The sequence below is a fragment of the Coturnix japonica genome, chromosome 24, assembly GCF_054131305.1.
Source record: "Coturnix japonica strain WE chromosome 24, WE-NBRP24, whole genome shotgun sequence".
NCBI classification, from domain to species: Eukaryota; Metazoa; Chordata; class Aves; order Galliformes; family Phasianidae; genus Coturnix; species Coturnix japonica.
In genome coordinates this window covers 4,009,129-4,030,151 of record NC_140686.1, presented here as the reverse complement: position 1 = coordinate 4,030,151, position 21,023 = coordinate 4,009,129, and the positions used below count along the sequence as shown (strand labels likewise).

The window sequence follows — 21,023 nt, the reverse complement described above, 5'->3', positions numbered from 1 at the left end:
AAAGAAGGCATTCAGAACCTCTGCCTTTTCCTTACCCTCTGTAATCACATTCCCAGCCTCGTCCAGTAAAGAATGGAGATTCCCCTTTGTCCTCCTCTTACAGCTGATGTACTTGTAAAAGGGTTTCTTGTTTGTTTTTACCCCAGTGGCCAGCTTAGATTCAAACTGGGCTTTTGCCTCTCTGATTTTCCCTCTACACATCTTAACAGCCTCTTTGTATAGAGTTATAGTATATATATAACAAAGAGTTATATATATATATAACAAAGAGTTATATGTAACTCTTTGTTATAGATAATATTAGTAATAGTTTGACATAGTGTGTGATTTTCTGTTTTACCAATGCAGTCTCAAGAATTAGAGTTTTAGGCATTAGCTAGGATGTTGTGTGCTTCTTCTATTTTAGTAATAGATCAGATGTGTATTAAACAGGATTTGATGTAATCCATGCTAGAATGTACAGGAACAGCTCTCTCGGTGTTTTAGTACTGTTTGGTTACGATGTTATTATCCTATTAATTAGCTTTTCTTAATTTGCAAAGACAAAACCTGGATAGGAATCCCAGACAAAGAGATGACCCTGTATCATAGAATAGATACCTCTCTTACATCCAACTAATTGGGACTTGAAAATATAACCATGCATCATTTTAGACAAAAGTGCACGCTAATAGAACTAAATTTGATAGTTTATTCTGTTTTCCAAGCAGGTGTTCCACTTGGGCTCTATATCATGCACTGGCCATGCGGATATGGTGTACAACTGGAAGAAATCCTTCAGACCCTGAATGCAGGAGAGAATCTGTGATGGGTGAGAGAGGAAAGGTGCACTTTGAAGCAGGGGACGCCCTGCTGGCACTACCTGTCGCATCCACCACCAACATGGTTTGCTGTTTCTCAAGGGTCAGTAAGTAATAATGCCCCTAGTGATACTCTAGTACATTTTTCCTCTAAAATTGGTTCTATTTGACATGCTATTCCATTAAATTGCATGATCATTAATCAATTATTAGCCCGGATAACTCAGTCAGTAGAGCATGGTTATGAGCATCTTAAAAGCATTTATTGCACAAATTTTAGTGGTCATTAAAAAATCAATGTATCAGAGTATATGAAAATTGAAGACTTTTCCAAATCAGTTACAGATTAACACAATGGGACCCTCACAGATTTATTTTCAGGTTGCAGAAACTTAGGTTGCAGTACAAACATATTTGTTCTTTTTAGTGGGTTTAACAGTAATGTTGTTATGTTGTATTTGACTTGTCTCTTTTTTCACTTTCAGAGTATTGTCAATCAAGGCCTTGATTGAGTTATCATAGTTATGTTATTAATATAAGTAGTGTTGTTATTCTATAGGCAGTATCTTGAAATTGTTGTAATACAAGAAGAATTTATGGAGCAGCAGCCATGGATCAAGATAAGGAGTTCACAGAGCAGCAGCTACGGGGCAGGATAAAACTACATGAGAACTAATTGAACAAATGAACTGAATTGCTTGTTAAATATGGTTAGTCGGTCGGTAAACTGAGCCTTTTCAGCCTAAAAGAAAACGGGGGAAATGTAGAGAGTGTTTTTTACAGCTAGTTAGCTGAGAAGGGTCGTAAACACGGTGCAGTTAATCAAGCAGCCATACCACCTGCAAGGACAGTGAGAACAACAGGATGCCCTGGGATGGTGAGAAACTAGCCATGGTTCTGTGAACTCAGCAAGGGAGTAGCTTTCAGGATGATAACAAGAAGCTGCAAAGATACTTGGGGATGGTATGTAATTGGGAACCAATGATGAGCTCCGCTTTTGCAATATGTATGAGCTAATTATCCGTATTATAAATGTACACGCAGCCAAGGAATAAACGAGATTAGCTGATCATATGTCAATGACAGGTGTGATCGTTTGCTTTTCTCCTGCCGTTCTGCAACAGGTGCTGTTCTTTAGAAAGCTCTGCCTGATTATGCACATCTCTCTGCATAGAGTTGGGCTTCTTTTGACAGAGGGCCCTATTACAATCTTGAAAAAAAACACAGAACATGATAACTGGAAAACTCACGTTGTAAAGCTAGATAACACCAATTTTTAACAAAGCTTGCAGCTGCACTTCCCCACAGAGAGCATGGCAAAGCTTTGATGACAGGGCTTAACAGACTTAGGAAAACTCACTGCAAGAGACTGAATGTGTCTCACTTTGTCCATTCTTCATAGGTGCCCTGCCCGCAGCAGGAGCAGAGCAAGAGGAAGACTGAATCTCCCCAGTACTCTGAGGTACTTTCTCTGAAGGATGTGCAGGGACCCCTGTTGGCTTGCTTACTTCTTGGCTTGCTTACTTCTAGGCTTGTCACCTCTGGACCCACCTCCCTCTGCTGCTGCCTCTGCCTTATGCTTCTGAACAATGAGACCTTGAAATACTTAAGCTCTAGGCCAGCTGTTCAAGGTACATAATGCTGCTAGCAGGCCTGGGTGCTTTTCACAAGCTGGAGGGGCAAAGCAGTGTGTTAGAAACAGCCTTCTAGTGGATACACAGAAACACTTTGCTCCCCCTGCAGGTTTCTGCACTGAAGCTGACATGAACCTAACAGTGGATGAGCAATGGGTATTTCTGAATTCTCCCCATCCCTGATTCTAGGAGGAGCCCAAGCTCCTGCCTTCGATGCCCAACTGTGAATTGGCCCTTTTGCTAAGCTTGTGCCACATGAAAGACTGCAGCCATATTGGGGATGTTTAATGTAAACAGGCACCAAATTACACGACAACACAAGCCATATACTCACATCAAAGCTCTGGACTCTGAGGTTTCTCCATGTCCGTCCTAAGTTTCCACGTAGTTCCCAGAGAGTGGTGCTCAGGTCTTTGCTGTAACAACCCAGAGTGGAGAGCTGATTCCTTCTCTGGGACATTTCTGTAGCTCAGGATGCTTCAGCGTGCACTCAGCTATGACAGTGACTGGGAAGGAATGGGGCTGCTGCATTCCGTGTCTGCTCCTATGAGCAGCTTAAGGTTACAGTGGGGGCATAAGCTCAGGTTGCTGTAGCACACTGAGCATCGTTTCAGCAGGGTAGATTCAGTGATATGAAAGTTGGTTGCCTTGTTTTACTAACCTGTAATTAGGAGGGCTGCCAATCAAGAAGTTGCTTTTTCCATGCTGGGAGAATTGTGTGCATGTTCCTTTCAAAAAGCTATTTTTTGAATTCTAATAGAAGGGAATGCAATTAAGTAACGTGAGTTTTTGAAAGTAGAAGTTGTCAGTTTCCCTCCATAAAGACTGCTCTTTCAGAAGTTGTGCTCTTGTGAATGTCCACAGCAAGGCCTGTCTCTCTTTCAGGCTCAAGGCTGGAAGTGACAGACTGGAAACCACAGCTCAGCAACAAAGCAAAACGAATGAAGCCCCTCAGGACAACCTTCAAGCCTTTGCTTCAGTAAGCTAGTTAAAAACCTCTGTGGGTTTTGCAAGCTCCTGAGACTAGTTAAGTAATTCTGTGAGGAAAATGCATGATGACATTTTCCTGGAGGGCCTAGGAGAGCTGAATTCCCAAGCTGTGCTGACCATAGGCTACTCTGAAAATCCTGCCATTCGTTATTTCCCCATGTTTGTGGTTTTGAGACTTGCCACGATGCTATGGCAAGCCGTAGTTAACACTAGAGAAGGTAAGGGTTTACACTAACATGCTGGTGTAAGTATTTTCAGGTTTAGATCTGCTTTAGTTGTGGTATCGAAGACCTCAGGCTGCACGTTAGACATTCCTCCTGCATTAGAGGTATTTGCCAAGTTTGTAGAACTGCACAGCACTGCATTAAAGTGTCTCACTGTCCTTAACGTGGTTAGAGTTGTTATAAAATAGTATTTTCATCTGAGGCCTATGAGAAGCAAATGATTCATGGATTTGGTCTGGGGAGGTAGGGAGGTGACTGCAGGCCCTGTGCTGTACTGATACTGGCAAGAGTGGCAATAAGGTGTGAACTTCAGGAAGAAACACTGCATATACAAAATAACAAAACTTAATTTTTAGTCTTTATTATTAAAGCATGTAAAAAAGAGACCAAAAAACCCACAAAACTAGTGGGATATGTGATCTTGTTTCTGTGAAACAACCACATGAGGCTGCTTTAATGGCAGTGATTGCCATTCTCAGTGAGAACTCCAGGTTTTTATCACAGTTTTGATGAAATTTTACTCTTCCTGTGCTTCAGCCTTGAAAAACAGTCACTCACAAATGTATTTACTGCCAGAAGCGGTGACACAAGTAAGAAGGAGGATATTTCTCTCTGGTAAAATGAGACTTGTAGAGGTCTGGTAGAGAGACATGATCAAACTTTTAGTTGCAACTCCATATATTCCATTTGAAAATCTGCAAGTCATGTATTTATGTCAACTGAAAATGGAGTCATAAAGAAAGCAAATAAATGATATATTTTTTTTTTTCAATCTTGAAACCTATTCTTAATTTTCATTGTTAAAATGGGAAGCATAGCTGCATCTTTTTCATTTAGAGTAAGCCAAAAGGAATTCTTTCAGCATTATCAATAGAAACTAGCTGTTAATCCAGCTGAGGATTAACAGACCATGTGCATGAGATACAGTGTGAGAGCTTCAGACTGGACCAGGAACAAGCAAAACTGTATTTAAGCATACACATTGGCTGCATAGGGAAGCAAGAGTGTAACATCAAAAGCACCACCTCAGCTCCAGCTCTCCAACCTAGACAGAGCTGGAGCTGCTATAGTCTCTACCTGCAACTGCCCAGTTCTCTTCAAAGCCCTGGAGCAAGCAATGCAGAAACATGCTATCTGCCCAGCCAGATTTCCCAGCTTGTAAACACATCAGCTGCAAATCAGGCGTAGTAAATCACCTGTGGATACTGATAGGACAAGGGGAATGGTTTGAAACTAAGGCAGGGGAGGTTTAGGTTAGATATTAGGAGGAAGTTTTTCACACAGAGGGTGGTAACTCACTGAAACAGGTTGCCCAAGGGGGTTGAGGATGCCCCATCCCTGGAGACATTCAAGGCCAGGCTGGATGTGGCTATATCCAGGGGGGTTGAAACTAGATGGTCATTGTGGGCCTTTTCAATCCAGGCCATTCCATTCTATGATTAAAAGATTCTATGACCAGACAACACGCAGCACACAAGCCTTTACTGCCATTGTTACTCTTCAATAAGCAAAATACACACAGTGATTTAATAGGGGAAAAATAAAGACTGCAAAAAGAGAGCTTCAGACTGCCATTTTGTACCTCAGAGCTGCAAGGATTGTGAGCTAAATTATCCAGCCGTATTGTTATGTCAAAGGAAAGGTGAGTCTTTAGCAGACTAACCCAAATGCCAATGCTTACGCAACACTTAAGCCACACTTAAGCCCTTACTTGAAAATCTTACTGTGCTACGTGGATCTAGTACTGGGTAAGAGAAGAGGAATCACCTCATGCAGACAGCAACAGGAATAGCAATTGCTCAATGGTTCTTAGAGAAAGCTCCAGATTATCAAAGAGAACACACTGAGAATATGAGGAACTGTGACAGGAAATACCAATTTCTGAAGAAAAATAAAAATTAAATGGAACTATTTGTTTTTAACAGGAATGAATTAAAAATATTATTCAAAATCACCCATATTAAAGATTTAATAAACAGTATGAACAAAGGTGGAGGGGGGGAGGGGAAGATGGGAAAACTGAAGACAGAAAGCTGACAACTGGTTTAGTAACAGGTTAAAAACGCGTGCTTTGAGATCCCTATTAAATAATACCCACAAGTAGGGCAAGAAATAACCCTGCAGACGGTTATCCCCGTGACTATTCCAAAGGCAACGGCCCCAGGACACACCGTTGCCAACCGCTTTCTGAGGCAGCCGAGCCTACAGACGCGCACACTCCTGCTCTCCGCGGGTGTGTATCCTCGATATCGCTTCATATCGCTTAGTAGCGCTTCATATCGCACGTATAACGCATACGTGGGGCTCCCGGCTCCGGCTGGGAGCCTGAGGCTGCCCTGCAGCCTGTGGGTTGGGCCGCGGCTTCCTGAGCGTGCGCCGTGTTTCCGCGTCCTGCTCGGGGCTCGGCCCGGCAGAGTTTTGAGACGACATGAAGAAGATACTCAGCTTCGTAAAGAAGAAAAAACGGGATCCGCCGCCCGGCAGCGCCGCCTCGGCGTGCTCCGCCGGTGCGTACGAGATCCGCCGGAAGGAGCTGACCAAGCTGCACCGAGGGGCCGCCGCCGGAGACCTGGCCCTGGTGCAGCAAGGACTGAAGAAGCACGACATCGACGAGCGCGACAGGGCGCAGCGGTAAGGGGGGCGGGCCGGGCCGGGATCCCCGCTGCATGACCTGGGCACAGAGGGCTGCTGTTAACGGGGGCCGCGCATGGCTGGGACGGCCGGTAGAGGCCGCTCCGATGTGCCCTCCCGGCCTGGATCCCTCGTAGGGCTGCTCGGCATTCCTCCGAGCTGAGAGCTCTGTTGGGGGCTGGTGAGAAAGGGCAGCGATAAGGCTGCTGGCTTCATGAAGGCTTTATTGCTTGCGAAGCTGATGGTGGTTCCTTTAGGTTGTCATATTCCCCAGTGCTTGGTAACGGCTGCTTTTGGGTGACGAGGGGCTCCTGCACAAAGTTGTGTTTGTTACAGTTACATTACTCATTCGAGCTCTTTGCGGTACACTGTGCTAAATAAATAATAAATACAGTGCTCAGATCAATATTGTCAGGCTTCTATTCAGAGGTGAAGGATCTTGTATACTTATTTGGGAATTTCTCAGTGGGGACAGTCACCCTTGAGTTGTTCCATGTCTGTGACAAGGCATGATGAGTTATTTGACGTTCTGCCTGTTATTTCGTCCTCATCTTCTCTGCCTTGGAGGAAGCTGGTCTTATGGAGGGTACTCATCAGCCTGCCCGTGATGGGAGCTGTTAGGACAAGAGGGAACAGCCTCAGCTTGCACCAGGGGAGGTTCACATTGGATGCTAGGATAAGCCTCTCCAGAGAGTGGTTGTGCACTGGAATGGGCTGCCCAGGTTGGTGGTAAAGTCACCGTCCCTGGAGGTGTTCAAGAAACATGTAGATGTTGTACTAAGGGACATGGTTTGGTGCACGCTGGTAATGGAATAAGCTTGTTTTTATTTTATTTTGTTTATTTTGGGAGGTAATTGGGATAAAGAAATGCAATTTGCCCTGTTCATGTACCACAGAGTGAAAATATTTATTTAGCTGTCTGTTTCAATTTACACGTTTCACTTTTAGGACACCACTGCATCTTGCTTGTGCAAATGGACGTGAGGATGTCGTTACGTTTCTAGTAGAAAACAAGTGTAAGCTAAATCTTTTTGACAGTGATAACAGATCTCCACTGATGAAGGTAAGTAGAACATACTATGTTGCTGCAAGTAGGAATTATTGATTATGTATTAAATGATGTCTTTCCAGATTCTTTAAGTAAGTCTGTGTAGAAGCATGCATGCTGTAATCAGTGTGGCTTTGGCGTGCGCTAGCTAATCTTGGCAGATGCTTTTATATTCCAGGAATGGGAAGTTGTAGTAGTAGTGACACAGTGAAATATGACTGCTGGAAATTTTACCTTTTTTTTTGTGTGTGTGTGTGTGTTGTTTCCAGGCAGTACAATGCCAGAAAGAAAGATGTGCAGTGATCCTGCTAGAGCATGGTGCTGATCCAAACCTGGCAGATGCTGGTGGCAACACTGCCCTTCACTTGGCTGCTGTAACTCCTAACACATTTCTAGCAGGGATGTTAATTGAGCACAGTGCCCGTATCAATGCTCAGAATAAGGTACATTTCGATATTCAATAGAGAAGTTCAAAAAGTTGCATTGATATTTTTATTGTAGATTTTTTGTTTGTTTCTTTTGATTTTTAACTTGAATTATTTCTGTTCTTTCAGGACGGATGTACTCCTCTTACTCTTGCTATCTCTGAAAATCACAAAGAAATGGTAGAGCTCCTTCTTAAAAAAGGAGCTGATGTTCACACTCGAGATCCGTGTGAAAGGTGAGGAGATGGTCTAAACTCTGCAGGTCACCTTAGTTGTCTTCAGGTTGGACTGATGGGAGGGATGGGAATGAGCATTGAAGTAGAAAGACACAGAGAAAGAGCTCATTGAGTGACTGGCGAAAGCAGGTCTCAGCTTGGCAGGTGACATGCATTATTGCATGTTTTCTGCATTGAGAACTGCAAGAAAACATTGTTTCTGGTAGCCGCTGTGGCAGGAAAATTGCTGTTGTGCCAGCAACATTGCTGTTATGCCAGAGAGAGTTTTTCAAATTGATGCCAAGTTTGTATGCAAGTGTTGTTAATATAGAAGCTTTTTTTTCTGTTCATAAAGTGATTTTATTTTTCTTTGAGATTGAGCAAATGGGAATTAAAATAATTACAATGTCTGACTAAGTTGTATGGTTTGTCTTGTATTTTGGATGCTGTAGAACCCCACTTATGACTGCAGCGGCCGGTGGGGAGCTTAAGTTGGTAGAAATGCTTCTTCGCTATGGCGCTGAAATTTTCCATAAAGACGTTAATGGATGGACAGCTGAGGACTATGCTATTATTCATGGAAATGCTAGGTAAACTTTTAAATTTATTGCTAGGTTTTTAGTTATCAGTGTTGAGTTTGAACCTTTTTGGTAACAGCACCAAGTTTAACGGTGCTATTTTGAAGATGTGTTCATTGACATCTTCTCACGTATACTGTTCATGTGTCTGGTGTTAATTTGAAAGTTGAGAAAAGGGCTTCTGCTCAAAATTCTCTGTAAGATTTCAAGTGTTTGTTTCTAAGCTGATGTCTGCCTGCTATACACTATTAAAATGTGTCTGTAGCCCACAGACGCAGAAGTTCAACTTGAAAAACTGAAATGTTTGTAAATTCTTCTCAAAACAGAACCCTTGTTATTACTGTCTTCAGTTCCACTGACCAGGAACCACCTGTTTTGTTTCAGAGGAGATCTAGCTGTTATTTCTTTTGTTAAATTACTAAACAGTTTAACTCCTCCTACACATAAGTATTTTACCCATGGGTGTTCATTCATAAGAGTGGTTGTATTTGTAAAAACTGGACTGCAAAGGGTACCGAGCAGAAGTAAATAACTTCATAGATCTGGATGTGCATCTATAAAATAGATGTGTCCATTATATTTGAGTATGTTACGGTTTGCAAAAAGTAGAGTATGTTACACTTACTGAATATGAAAATTGTTTTGGCTATGGTTATGTTTAGGATGGATAGTATAAGGCTCTTATTATCCCATTAAGTGTTTATGTAGCTATGGGATTATTTTTCCCAAATGCATTTCCTTTTTTGCTCTCCATAGTCTTAGTAAAACATTGGCAGAATATGCAGACCATGAGAACGCAGGGGAAGCTTCTGCAGGTGCTAAAGGAGGCATCCCTGTGCCAGTGACTCCTCACCAGGCAAGAGCTGCTGGCTTTACGTTGGGTGCAGCTGCTTCGAGCAGAGGAGGTAGGATACTTAACTGTGGTAGAGCTAATGGGCAGAATCGTGGTGGCCCCTTCCTTAGGTTGGTTTGCATCTTTTAAATTCACCGTGCTCAGTGTGGACTTCAGTGGAAGCATCAGGTGGACTGTAATAAGAAGTGTTATGAATGTGTTTGCTTGCTTCTAGTTTACACTGCATCTCCACAGGCTGTGGGGACAGTTGTGATTTGTGTGCACTACATCCATCTGCTCATACAGTTGTCACTTTCAGCACATCAAGTTGCCCATTTATTTAAATTGTCCCTTTAGCAAGGGGGAGGAGGGAAGAGAAGAAACAAAATAGGTTAAAGTAGCCTTGTTTTATGGGTGTGCAATTTTTCTTAGAGATGCTCATTTAGATTGTTGTTCAGAAAATCCAATTGCAAAAGCTGTAGTTTCATCCCAAATAGTAGTTTTATCTTCTGTAGCAGCGAAGCAGCAGATGAATTGCAAGAAGATGCATCTTTTGTTGATTACCACTGGATTTCTGTCACTTTGTTTTAATTTTAATAGTTTCACCTGCATAAAGCTCCTTTTTTGGGAGACATAATTTCTCACCTTCAATTACAATTGCTTTTGTTTGTGTTGTGGAGACGTAACAAAAATTGTCTTGGAAAAATAACTTCATAAGCAACAACAGTACATTGTTTGTATACACCGTATCTTTTTGGACATGGTTTGATTTATAATCAAATAATGTTTTTTTCAATTACTTTTATTTAAAAAAGAAAAAAAAAAAACAACTGAGAAAGACTTTGTGATCCAGAAAAACTGTTACATTTTCTCATTGCCTTGTAAATAAAAGAAATACATTCCTTCAATGAATTTGTAAAATCCAGGCAGCGTTTATAAGCTCAAATTGCCCTAAATGAATCTTAGAAAGTTGCTATTTTAGTATGAATGAGATTGCCTTGCAGTTTACGTTTCAAGCCCCAACGTACGAGGTTTTATTTGTTCCTTATTTTTAAGGATTTTGTGAGAATCATGTGTCAGATGGGCAGCAGACTGTTCAAACACAAGTCATTACTTTTTTATTATAAAGACTGAGAAATATGATCAAAGAATACATGGCATATTTTTTCTTCCTGGACTTATCCCAGATGGAAGTATAGATTTTAGACCCAAGTGATGTTGCCTTTGACTTAGGAGCAGTTACTTTGAACTAGAGAGTGGTTGAAAAAGTTTCTTCGTAGCTTGGTTTTGAAGTTTTGTTTGCTTGTTTTTCAGTGGGGCTCGATACAGTTGGTTTAATCATTGAAATACTTTTTTTTATCCAAATCCACTCAGTTGCTACCTTCCATGCACATAGATAGTTGCTCTGGTACCCCATTGTAAGGACTAACAGGCCTGGGTTAATTTAAAATATGTGATTTGAGGGTTTCTTCTTCCAAGTAGAGGGTACATTTAGACTAGATATCAGGAAGAAATTCTTTACTGTGAGGGGGATGAGACACTGGAACAGGTTGCCCAGAGAGGTTGTAAATGCTCCCTCCCTGCAAGCATTCAAAGCCAAAGGTGCATGGGGCTTTGAGCAACCTGGTCTAGAGGGAGGTGTCCCTGCCTATAGCAGGGAGTTGGATTTAGATGATATTAAAGGTCTGTTCCAACTCAAACCATTCTGTGATTCTCCCTGTGCTCAGTCTCTTAAAGATGACACCAGCATGAGGAGTAGGAGGGAGCAGAGAGAAAGTTCAGTAGCGTAGTAGAAACAATATTGGAATTAATTCTGCAGTCTCTGATTGCATCCACACCCTGAATCATGAGAGTCCTTTTAATATGCCACAGTAACAGTCTTAAAAGTGTCCTTTAGAGAAGCCGGGATGTTGAGAGAGAGACCAGAGAAATACCCACTTTGGAATTCTTTTATTGTCTTTTGCTCTTCTGTTTTATTTTTCTGCTATCTAAAATTTTGACCTTATCCTTTCTGCTACTTTTGTACTTTCTAATTAGAAGAGGAGATTCTGAAGAATGTTGAACAGGTCAGCATTTTTCAACAAGTTTGCTCATGATTATTTGGATGTCAGAACATGAACCCTTTTATTAATCACGTACAGATTGGCTTCCAGAACATATTGAATGACCGATCTCTTAGATTTTAAGTAACAATTTCTTTTTGAGGAAAACAGTAGTTGTGCTATTTCTGTTTCTAGTATGTTTGCAGTGACAGTATGTTTGGCCACTGCAGCACATACTAGTGTATTGTTCAGCGTTTCCCTGAGTCATTTGCAATTGGACTTGATAATCTTTTCCAACCTTAGTGTTTCTATGATTAGAGGAATTGTCTCAGCATTGTAAAACTCTTTACAAAAGTAAATTATCACTTCTGTGTGATTTTTATCTCCTGAGGTCAGATAAAACTTTTCCTGTATTCCCTCTTAAGGAAACAGAGAAAAGCCAGAAGGGATGAGAAATCATCTTGAGGTTCTTTTCAACCCAAGCCATCCTATGATTCTTTTAAACTTTCTCTTAAGTGTATGTTTCTGATAGTAGCTGTTTTTCCACAGCACTGCATGTGTATGTGATAAAATCCATGTAAGTAGGACAACCTTCTGCTCCAGAGAAAAGTAACAGATTTATTGTGAAAGAATTTGATGTCAAGGTAGTGTTCCACAGTTTCTCTTTTGACACACAGATGTACACATGCACACAAATGCATGTCATAGTCACAGCGCATTCTCCCAGTGCTGTAGCTTTGTGTGTGTGCTTTTTGTATTTTCCAAACTTGTGAGATTCCGCATTTATTCTGATGTCATTGTTGTCTGTCCTTTCCATGCCTTTCCCTTAATGGATATAGAAATGCAACGGTCCCCTGAGCAGACTCTGAGAACAGGAGAATCGAGTGAAGGTATTCATTCTGCACAGCAGTATTTTAAATACCACACATGTCTTGTGATACACAAATACTTATTCATCATAGGTGCTTATTATCTTGCAGATCTGTATCTTGATGATTTAAGATCTATGAGTTAGAGTGGATTTGGGGCAGCTTTTGTTTCTTTGCATGTTTTGCATGAGTCCCTTATTACTGAATTCAGCATTTGCTTTTATCACTTGTGATAGTGTTGGTTTTGGGGTTGTTTGTTTTGTAATCTGTTCTCCTCTTGCTCAGAAATGGTGATATAGGCTTCAGTTAAAGTGCAAACGGGTCCCTGGAGACTAGATCTCATTTCTGTGTCAGTGCATCATGGCTGTGGTTTTGGTCTAGCTGAAAGCTATCTCATCAAATTCCTGTCTCGCCTTCTAAAGGATAGCAGGATCATTGGCAGTATTTATATGTTGAAAGCAAAAGTGTAGGTAATTTAATGAGCTGTTTTCCTTACTTCTAGTGGTACTCATTGAAGATGTAACTGAAGTCGTTCGTCCAGAGTTTAACTGTTCCACACAGCAGCAATTTTCTGTTCTGTGTGGAAAGTTAGCAGATAGAGTCATAGTACTGAATTAGTTATTTAGCTTTACATACAGCAGGATTCCATTAGCATTTAAGAATATTCTGTGTTTTCTGTAGTGGAAAACATCAAAAATCAGATTGTTAGCATTTGAACCATTTAAGATGCCCTCAGATGGGAAGTTTCAGCCTCTAGCTTTTTTCTCCATGAGATTTCTTTGAACATTTATACTGTACTGCATCTCAGAAAGCTGTGTTCAGATCAGGGAATATTCTCGCATACTGTGTTTAGGAAAGGCAAAATTTGTACACTCATTTGTAGGTTGTTAGTAGTAACCCTTCTTTTTGTTATAATATTTAACAGTTCAGAAACTTCAGGAATTATGATTTCTATGTGGAGATCAGATATGTCTGTTTTCCCTTCTGTGCTGGGAATCAGAAAGTCCTTCTATTATGTTTTAGTTGTTAAGAGGTGTTAGCGCTTCAAAAATTGTGTTCCTAGACTGCAGTTTTCATTAGAACGGTGACCTAAAGGATTTACTGCAGGGCGCTCTCATCAGGGTTGCTAATGATCTGAAGTAAGAGCGATTGTTGGATATGCTTCAGCACAGAGCTGGCATTCAGAGGGACTTCAATGAGCCAGGGCAATAGACTGGCAGGCATCTTAAGAAATCCATCGGGGGCAAATACCAAGACCCATTTGGGGTGAAAAAGCCCCTTCCTACAAAACATGATGGGACTGCACGGCAGGGGAGCAGCTCTGCTGAGAAAGGACACAGACCTGACAGAAGGCAAGCTGAGCATGAGGCAGCAGGGTGCTCTGGCAGCTAAGGGCTGCAGCTTGCACTGTGCTAAGAGTAGCAAAGCCAGGAGACTGAGAGAAGCGATTGTCAGCCCCTGTTTAGCACTCACTTGACTGTGCCTTGGCTGTAATTTTGAGTTCCTTCTACGTGAGAGGTTGATGGATCAATAGCAAGCTAATTCTCTAGGGAGCCATCATATTTGTGAAGGAGTATTTGCCCTGTGAGAGAGGGCTGAGAAAGTGGACTTACTCAGCCTGAAGAAGAGGCAGCTTTGAAGGGCCCTAACTGCAGCGTCCAATGCAGATGAGAAGACAAAGCCAGATGCTTCCCTGTGATACTTGACAGGAAGCGAAGATGGCAAGAGGTATAAATGGAAGCAAGATGGTTTCTAGCTGGAGATGAAAAGTGTTGCCATGATAAGGATGGCAAAATAGAGAAGTTGTGAACCTTCTCTTGGAGGTGTTCAAGACTAGACTGAATAAAACCCTGACCAACTTTTCCTGACCTCAAAGCTGAGCTGGCTTTAAGTAGTTGGCTGAGAGACTTCCAGAGATCCCTTTTGACCTGACCTATCCTATAGTCTTAGGTGTGAGTTACTACCTTCACTGAACTGATAAAAACTTGGGGGTGTAGTATAGCATGCCCTGCTAATGCTCCTTTTGTCTCAAGTATATCATTTTTTGATTCACTGTAGAGAAATGCTGGTGATTCTTCTAGCTAGGGATAACCTATAGCTCCTGAGTATGCTTTTTGATTTTCTTTGTATTTATAAATATACTTTATATTTAGTTATAATCCATAGCAAGGTACGGCAGCAAAAAATGGTAGATATTGTAGATATGTCTGATTTGTTTTTCAGTATAATTTGAAAAAGCATTTGTTTTGTAAATACTTTCCTTCATGCTGTTCTTATTGAATTGGCCACTTCAGCTTCTGTACTCTTATGAGCTGTTTTCATGTTAAATGTCTGTATTGGTTAATTTTTAGTATGCAAAATCTAATCTCAACATGTCGATTTATATTTGAACAGCAATGGATGACTTTTTCGAAGGATACTCAACAAGGTGAGTCTTATAAAAATACCAAATGCTTATTTGAGGAATTATTTGAGAGGACCAGTACTTACTTTTCGTTGTTTTTGAAGTTCTGAAAAAGAGGGCAGTAATGGCACCTGGAATAATTCTGAGGAAGAAGAACTGGATTTTACAGCCAAGGTACGGTGCCTTTATGGGAAAATAGTTGTGTAAAATAAGTGATTTGAAGGCAATTTCCTATGAGATAGAAGGAAACTCTTTTTCCAGCCAATTCTTTGTTTTTGTTTTTTTTTTTTTTTTTTTCCTCCTTAAGAAGAGTCTCTCATCTGCCAACCTTTCTTCTGCTGTAAGTTTTTCCTAAAAATTGTTGCTTTGGCAGAACATGCAGTAGATTTGTGGTTTGAGGCAAAAGAGTAGATATTAAGATAAACTACCACATTGTATTAGTTGTTCATTGAGTGAGATTTGCCAACCCTAGGAATTGATAAGTTAATAAATAACCTGTTCTGTTCTCTTTCAAACTTCACAATTGTTTCCCCTAATTTACATGATAGGATGATTAATGAAAAAGAACACGATAATGAAAAAGAACATTTATTTATCAAAATCTAGTGAAATTGTTCATCACCTGGTTCTCTTTCCTTCCTCACTAGGTTCCTCAAGTGTTCGATACTTGAGTTGCTCAAATAATTATTCTTTCTTTCTTTTTTCCTTCTGTGGGATGACATTCCGTGCTTGTATATAATCTCACACTGCATGACTATCTTCATTTTTTGAATATTTGGATATTTCTCTTTATAAGCTCCATGTGCTTATCCTGCTGTTTTTATGAATGTTCCAAAGGATTACCAGTTTTTTCAATGGCGTCTGGAGTATTTAGTCTGTTGCACTGGGATTCTGCAGTGATTAGGAACTTTAGTTTGTTAGTTCAGCACACTCTGTAATGCTGGAGATGTAAGCATGTGTACTTTAAAATTTTTTCTATTTTCTTACATTGATTTTAGGGGAAGTGATTCAAATTTCTAGCATTATTTTGAAATTTACAGATATTTCACTAAGTGGAGTTATATTAACTAATTTATTCTTCAAGCTTCAGGAACTTTAATTGATACTTGAGTTGTGCATACTTACAAGTAAGTAATCGCGAGTGTAGTTGTATTTTACCAATGGATTAAAATACCTTTTTAGAATTGTTACGCATTTACAGATAGTTTTGAATAGTCACTGACTTGTACACAAGAGGAGAGGAATGTTTGTGTAATTAAAGTTGAAGGATCTAGCAAGTATCTGAGTCCTTTCAAAATACAACAGCCTGGTTGTATTTACTGTTCAAGATTTGATGTAAGTAAAGGATTTGCTTTAAAACAAAAAAGCAAACAAAAACAGATCAAATAATTCTTTTAAAACGTGTTTTTATTTGCAGAAGCCACAGAAGCCAAACTTGACATCGTTAATGAATGTTCCCCAAAAGTTCAGAAATACTGGTAAGTTATTTGGAAAGTACTTCATAATACAATGACATACAAAAGTAAACTTACTAAGTAATTTCATTTCGGTTTTTGTTGTTGTTGTTTTCACTTGGCTGTAGTAATTGAGGAAAGTAGTGTTATAAGAACAGAACAGATGGTCATGTCAGAATAAAATAAGTAAGATAATGGAAATGACCATACTGAGTCCCCTCCTAAGCCTTTGTGTCTGATGTGTCCTTCTCCCATCCTGCCCTTACCTGGCTTCTTTTCCATACAGTCCCAGATGACTACTTTCCTGTGTTTTTAATGGGTAAAATGCCTGCTGCTATTTATATAACCCATTTGATTCATATTCCTCTTTCCCTTTCTCATGCTTTAAGGTGGTGGTGATAGTTCTAGAATTGAAATTCCTAAGTCACAGAAGAAAAGCCTCAAACAAAAAAAACCAACAGGTGCAAATCTGAGCAGAGGAGAATGTGGAGAGTTGTTGAAACAAGATGTCTCAGATTCAGGCAACCTTGAGGAAGATGAATTGGTGGAAGAGGAAGAAGGGCAGTGCAAAGAGGTACATAATAAATTCCATGAAACACTAAAACAAGAAAGTGAAAACCTGGGCCTAAATAGATATGAGGAAAATCTATGGGCAGCATTTCCCTCAAGCACAAAAGTAAGTGTACAGGGATGATTCAATTGGAAGAGTTTGTTAAGGGTAATACAGGGAAGCGACAGTAAACTATTTTCCTGTTAATACTCAATCACGTATCTGTATTCAATCATTGTATTTTGATACTGAAAACATCTTGTTCATAGCCAAACTCAGACATTATTTTCAATATTTTTATTATGAGATTGGAGAGTTTTGGAAGGAGAAAGACAGGAAACTTCATTCTTTCTGGAATCTGTGCACTTTCTGTTATGTAAAACTGAGGGAATGGATAATATCCATTAGAAGTTGTAGCCATTTAGTAGAATTCATGAGGTAATGACTGGAAATGAAGAAACAAAAGGAAGTTTTGAATGAAATTGAGGGCAGGAAACTAGTGAAATTGTGAGATATGTAGGCAGGAAGAAGACTTTCTGAATAATATCAATGAAACTGCATTTAGATTGACACAAGGAAGTGCTTCTCAAAGCCAGAGATGAAGTTTACAACATGAGGCACTGCAGTTTAATTGTGCAGATTCCCACTAAAAATTGTAGGCCTTTAGAAACCATGTTGCACTTTGCTTCATTTAAGTCTTACCCAAGAAAACCATTTTCCAAGTTGTTAATGGGTGGTGAAGTAGATATTGATTTCTGTGCTTTTCAGCTGTTTTGGTCAATCTGTTTTAGAAGGAGTCACCTAAATGGAAAGAAGAACAGGAGAAGGAAGATACTAGAAGGAAGCTGCAAACGACAGTTTTGGGGGATGTGAAACATTCTGTTTCTAGTAATAAACATCAAGTCCGTAAAGTTTCAGAAGACACAGCTTATGCGAGAAGTGAGTTTAAATATGATCCTGATTGCTCCTCTATAAGTATTAATGTTCAGTAAATAAAGTAAAATGATGATTATCCTCAAAGATGATAAACTTTCCTGTTACCTGTGAACCCTAGCCTGCTGTGGTAGAGAAGGTCTGCAGCTTTTGTTTTTTTTCGTTCTTACCTAACGGTCACAAATGGTGGTGCTGCATTCCTAATGATTACGTATGATGCAAGTTTCTTTATTAATTTTGTTGCTGTATTCTCCTATATCTGAACAAAACAAGTAGGTAGTCTAGTGTGTCTTGTGTGTGGCACTGCTGATTCCCTTTAGAATGGGTACTGTCAGATTGAAAAGCTGTGGTTTTTCAGGGCTTCAGCCAAGAGCTGACCTGATTCAAACTCAGAGAAGACTCTTCCAGTACCTCGACTTGTTCAGTTGTAGAATGTAGGAGATCTCTCCTTTGCTAAACCTTTGTGGGCTTGAGAGCATGACCTGCTCAGAGAGAATTGGGTAATTTGGAATAGACCCCAGGGTGTGAAAGCAGAAGATACTATTTCCATTGTCTGACTCCAGAGCACTGCTTGTTGCAGTAGACTTCTTCAGAGCATTTGTAGCTATTGGTCAGATGCTGCACGGAACATTGTCCAAACATGGTGAACGTAGCCATGTCAGCTGTCCTGCTTGGGCATCTTCTGCTGGAAAACAGATGAAGAGGAGTGAAGAGAATACTGTGATGTGACTGGATGTAAAGTTAGCCTTGAGTGGGACTCACTGTTTGGTTTGTTCTTTGCTGTAGAATTACTGCTCGTCTTTCAGATCCTTTATTTGACTGATGGGGTATAAAAGTGTAGTGCAGTATATTTCTCAGTGTCTGTATTTCTCCTTTTTTTTTGTAGAAGCCCAACCCACAGTAGGAGCAGAGAAAAAGGAAGAGTCTGATTCTCCCTGGGATTCTGAGGTACTTTATGTGAAATGTGCATCTCCCCAGTCTGTGGGAGAGCCAGATGAGAACTACGTGAGAGCTTGCCTTTGCGTTGAGCCCTGCCCCTGGTGAGGCTTATTTACCCCATATTGCTGCTGCTCTATGTCCTGTATCTGAGGGTCAACAAAATACTTGTAGTGTAGGTTCTGTGTGGAGATATTACTGGAACAAAGTTAGGTTAAGCTTCTTGTATCGGCCCTTTGGTTGCAGGCTTTTGAGTTGATTTTCTAGCACAGTAGTGAAACAGAATAACTACTTCCCCTCTAGCCTTTGTTGTTGGGAAAAAAACTAATTCCCCACTCCTTTCTTAAAAATACGAGACTTTCTAGATAGCTTAATCGCTATCAGCTTTGCCTTTTTGGCCTTTAAGCAAATCAAATCTTGCTTTTGCAACGTAGTGATGCACTCACTCAACATTGTGGGACATGTGCCCCAGCAACGTAGGCTGATATTTGAATGCCAGGTGCAAATTTGATGCCAATGTTCAATCAACACAGAGCTGCAGCTTCTTGTTCACAATCAACATCTTGATTTCCTGTGTTAATTTCTTGTGTGGCTCTGTGATTTGCCAGCCTTAATCAACATTATGGAATAGTTTAGATGAATTGTGAGGATTTTTTTGCCCTTTTATTTAAAATGCAAAAGCCTTTGTTAGATTTTATTTTAAAAAAATTGTTTTGTACCAATTCTTACCGTATGTACTGTATTATACAGCCGTGTTCTGAAGGTTCGAGGAAAGCATCTCCTCCTGTGTTTCTCCCACCTGCAGTTGAACATGGAGTACGCTTGCAGAGTGTTTCAGGGGAGCACAACAAGGGTAACTATCTGATAGATTGGATTTGTCTGTGTTTATAGACAAGTGAACTTTTTCTTTTGTTTTCCTTGTCAGTCCTGTTGTTCAGTGAGTATGTGCTGTAGCAATGAAGTTCTTGGCTGATGTTAATTAACAGCAGTGAACACTGAACTTGCTGGCCTGCTTGATTAGTCCAGGCGGTTCTTGCGTTCATTATGTATACTTTTTGGATATGTGTTTGTTCGGGTGTTTTTCTTTGCTTTAAGTGGTTGCTTAAAGTGGTGGGAGTGGTATCTGGTTTAAGATTTAGCTGTGAACCCTAGCCTGCTGTGGTAGAGAAGGTCTGCAGCTTTTGTTGCTTTTCGTTCTTTCCTAAAGGTCACAAATGGTGGTGCTGGGTTCCTAATGATTATGTATGATGCAAGTTTCTTTATTAATTTTGTTGCTGTGTTCTCCTTGATCTGCACAAAACAAGTAGGTAGTCTAGTGTGCCTTGTGTGTGACACTATTGATTCCCTTTCTAATGGGTGCTATCAGATTGAAAAGCTGTGGTTTTTCAGGGCTTCAGCCAAGAGCTGACCTGATTCAAAGTCGGAGAAGACTCTTCCAGTGCCTCACCTTGTTCAGTTGTAAAATGTAGGAGATCTCTCCTGTGCTACTCGTTTGTATGCTTGAGAGCATGACCTCAGAGAGAGGTGGGTGCTTAGGTACTCACCCCAGGGTCTCAGAGCAGAAGATAGTATGTCCGTCTCCAGAGGATATCTTGTTGCTGTAGATGTTTTCAGAGCTCGTGTAGCTATTGGTCAGTTGCTGCTCAGAAGGTGTGGAAGCAGCACTCACGGTGCATTCAATTTTCTCTTAGTGCATTTTATGTGCAAAGAGTTTATTTTGGAAAAGCATGAATAGTCAGCACTCAGGCTGGAATCAGCAGTTATGGTTTTCCAGAGTGGACGCCATTGCTCCTGTCTGGCTCATTCCTGTAAATTTTCCTTGCGTTTCTGTGTGAGTCAATCCTGAGTTTGTTTTACATAATGGAGTAGCTTAGAAGAGAGAACTGACTGTGGTCTGCTCTAGATGGGAGTTTGGTGGTCAGAAGATACTAGACTTTGAAGTGATAAGATTTAAAATGCTTGCAGTGTTCTGGACTGTATTGGAGCTGTGAGCTTCTGTTTCATTCCTAAATGTCAGTCCTTATGTATGTACCTGGTCAGAAGTTGCAGGATTATGAATCATGGTCAGGTGAGGTATCCCTTGATAGCACTAAGCAAGGAGCCGTGTGTGTTGGCAGCTTCCTCTTAGTGTGAGGTTGTTTTGTATCGTGCTTTTGTGGTATGTCCTGTAGAGTGGAATGTGATAGTAAGTGCCAGATGATGGAGGTGTAGGCAAGAGGGAAGATGACTCAGGGTGTCCATATGCTGAGACTGAAGCGTGCTGGAGTTTCTTCCTTAACGTTGTCCCAACACGAGGGACATTGTCATGTCAGCCACCATTCTTATGCATCTTTTGCTGGAAAAGAAATGAAAAGGAGAAAACAGAATACTGTGATGTGACTGGGTGTAAAGCTACCGTTGAGTGTAACTCATTTCTTGGTTTGTCCTTTGCTGTAGTACTGTTACTCGTCTTTCAGAT

At 40.5% G+C, this 21,023-nt stretch overlaps 2 protein-coding genes and 1 long non-coding RNA gene across 5 annotated transcripts; all 3 read left to right on the top strand.

Annotated features, from left to right (window-relative positions):
* The first annotated feature begins 5,930 nt into the window (after positions 1-5,930).
* LOC146757074 (ankyrin repeat domain-containing protein 7-like) lies at positions 5,931-7,540 on the top strand. Its single transcript, XM_085523438.1, has 2 exons — positions 5,931-6,279; positions 7,228-7,540. The coding sequence occupies exons 1-2, from the start codon at positions 6,077-6,079 to the stop codon at positions 7,382-7,384; spliced, it is 360 nt and encodes a 119-aa protein (XP_085379564.1). The 5' UTR covers positions 5,931-6,076; the 3' UTR covers positions 7,385-7,540.
* A 339-nt stretch (positions 7,541-7,879) lies between these two features.
* LOC146757073 (uncharacterized) lies at positions 7,880-14,867 on the top strand. Of its 3 annotated transcripts, XR_014937016.1 has the most exons (4): positions 9,302-9,450; positions 12,259-12,309; positions 14,683-14,716; positions 14,797-14,867. It is a non-coding gene; the product is annotated as an uncharacterized LOC146757073 (long non-coding RNA). The 3 variants fall into 3 exon arrangements; XR_014937017.1 differs by lacking the exons at positions 9,302-9,450; positions 12,259-12,309 and adding an exon at positions 7,880-7,988; XR_014937015.1 differs by lacking the exon at positions 12,259-12,309.
* A 1,246-nt stretch (positions 14,868-16,113) lies between these two features.
* Positions 16,114-19,438, top strand: LOC146757072 (uncharacterized). Its single transcript, XM_085523434.1, has 4 exons — positions 16,114-16,170; positions 16,536-16,720; positions 17,488-17,635; positions 18,516-19,438. The coding sequence occupies exons 1-4, from the start codon at positions 16,140-16,142 to the stop codon at positions 18,671-18,673; spliced, it is 522 nt and encodes a 173-aa protein (XP_085379560.1). The 5' UTR covers positions 16,114-16,139; the 3' UTR covers positions 18,674-19,438.
* The last annotated feature ends 1,585 nt before the right edge of the window (positions 19,439-21,023 follow it).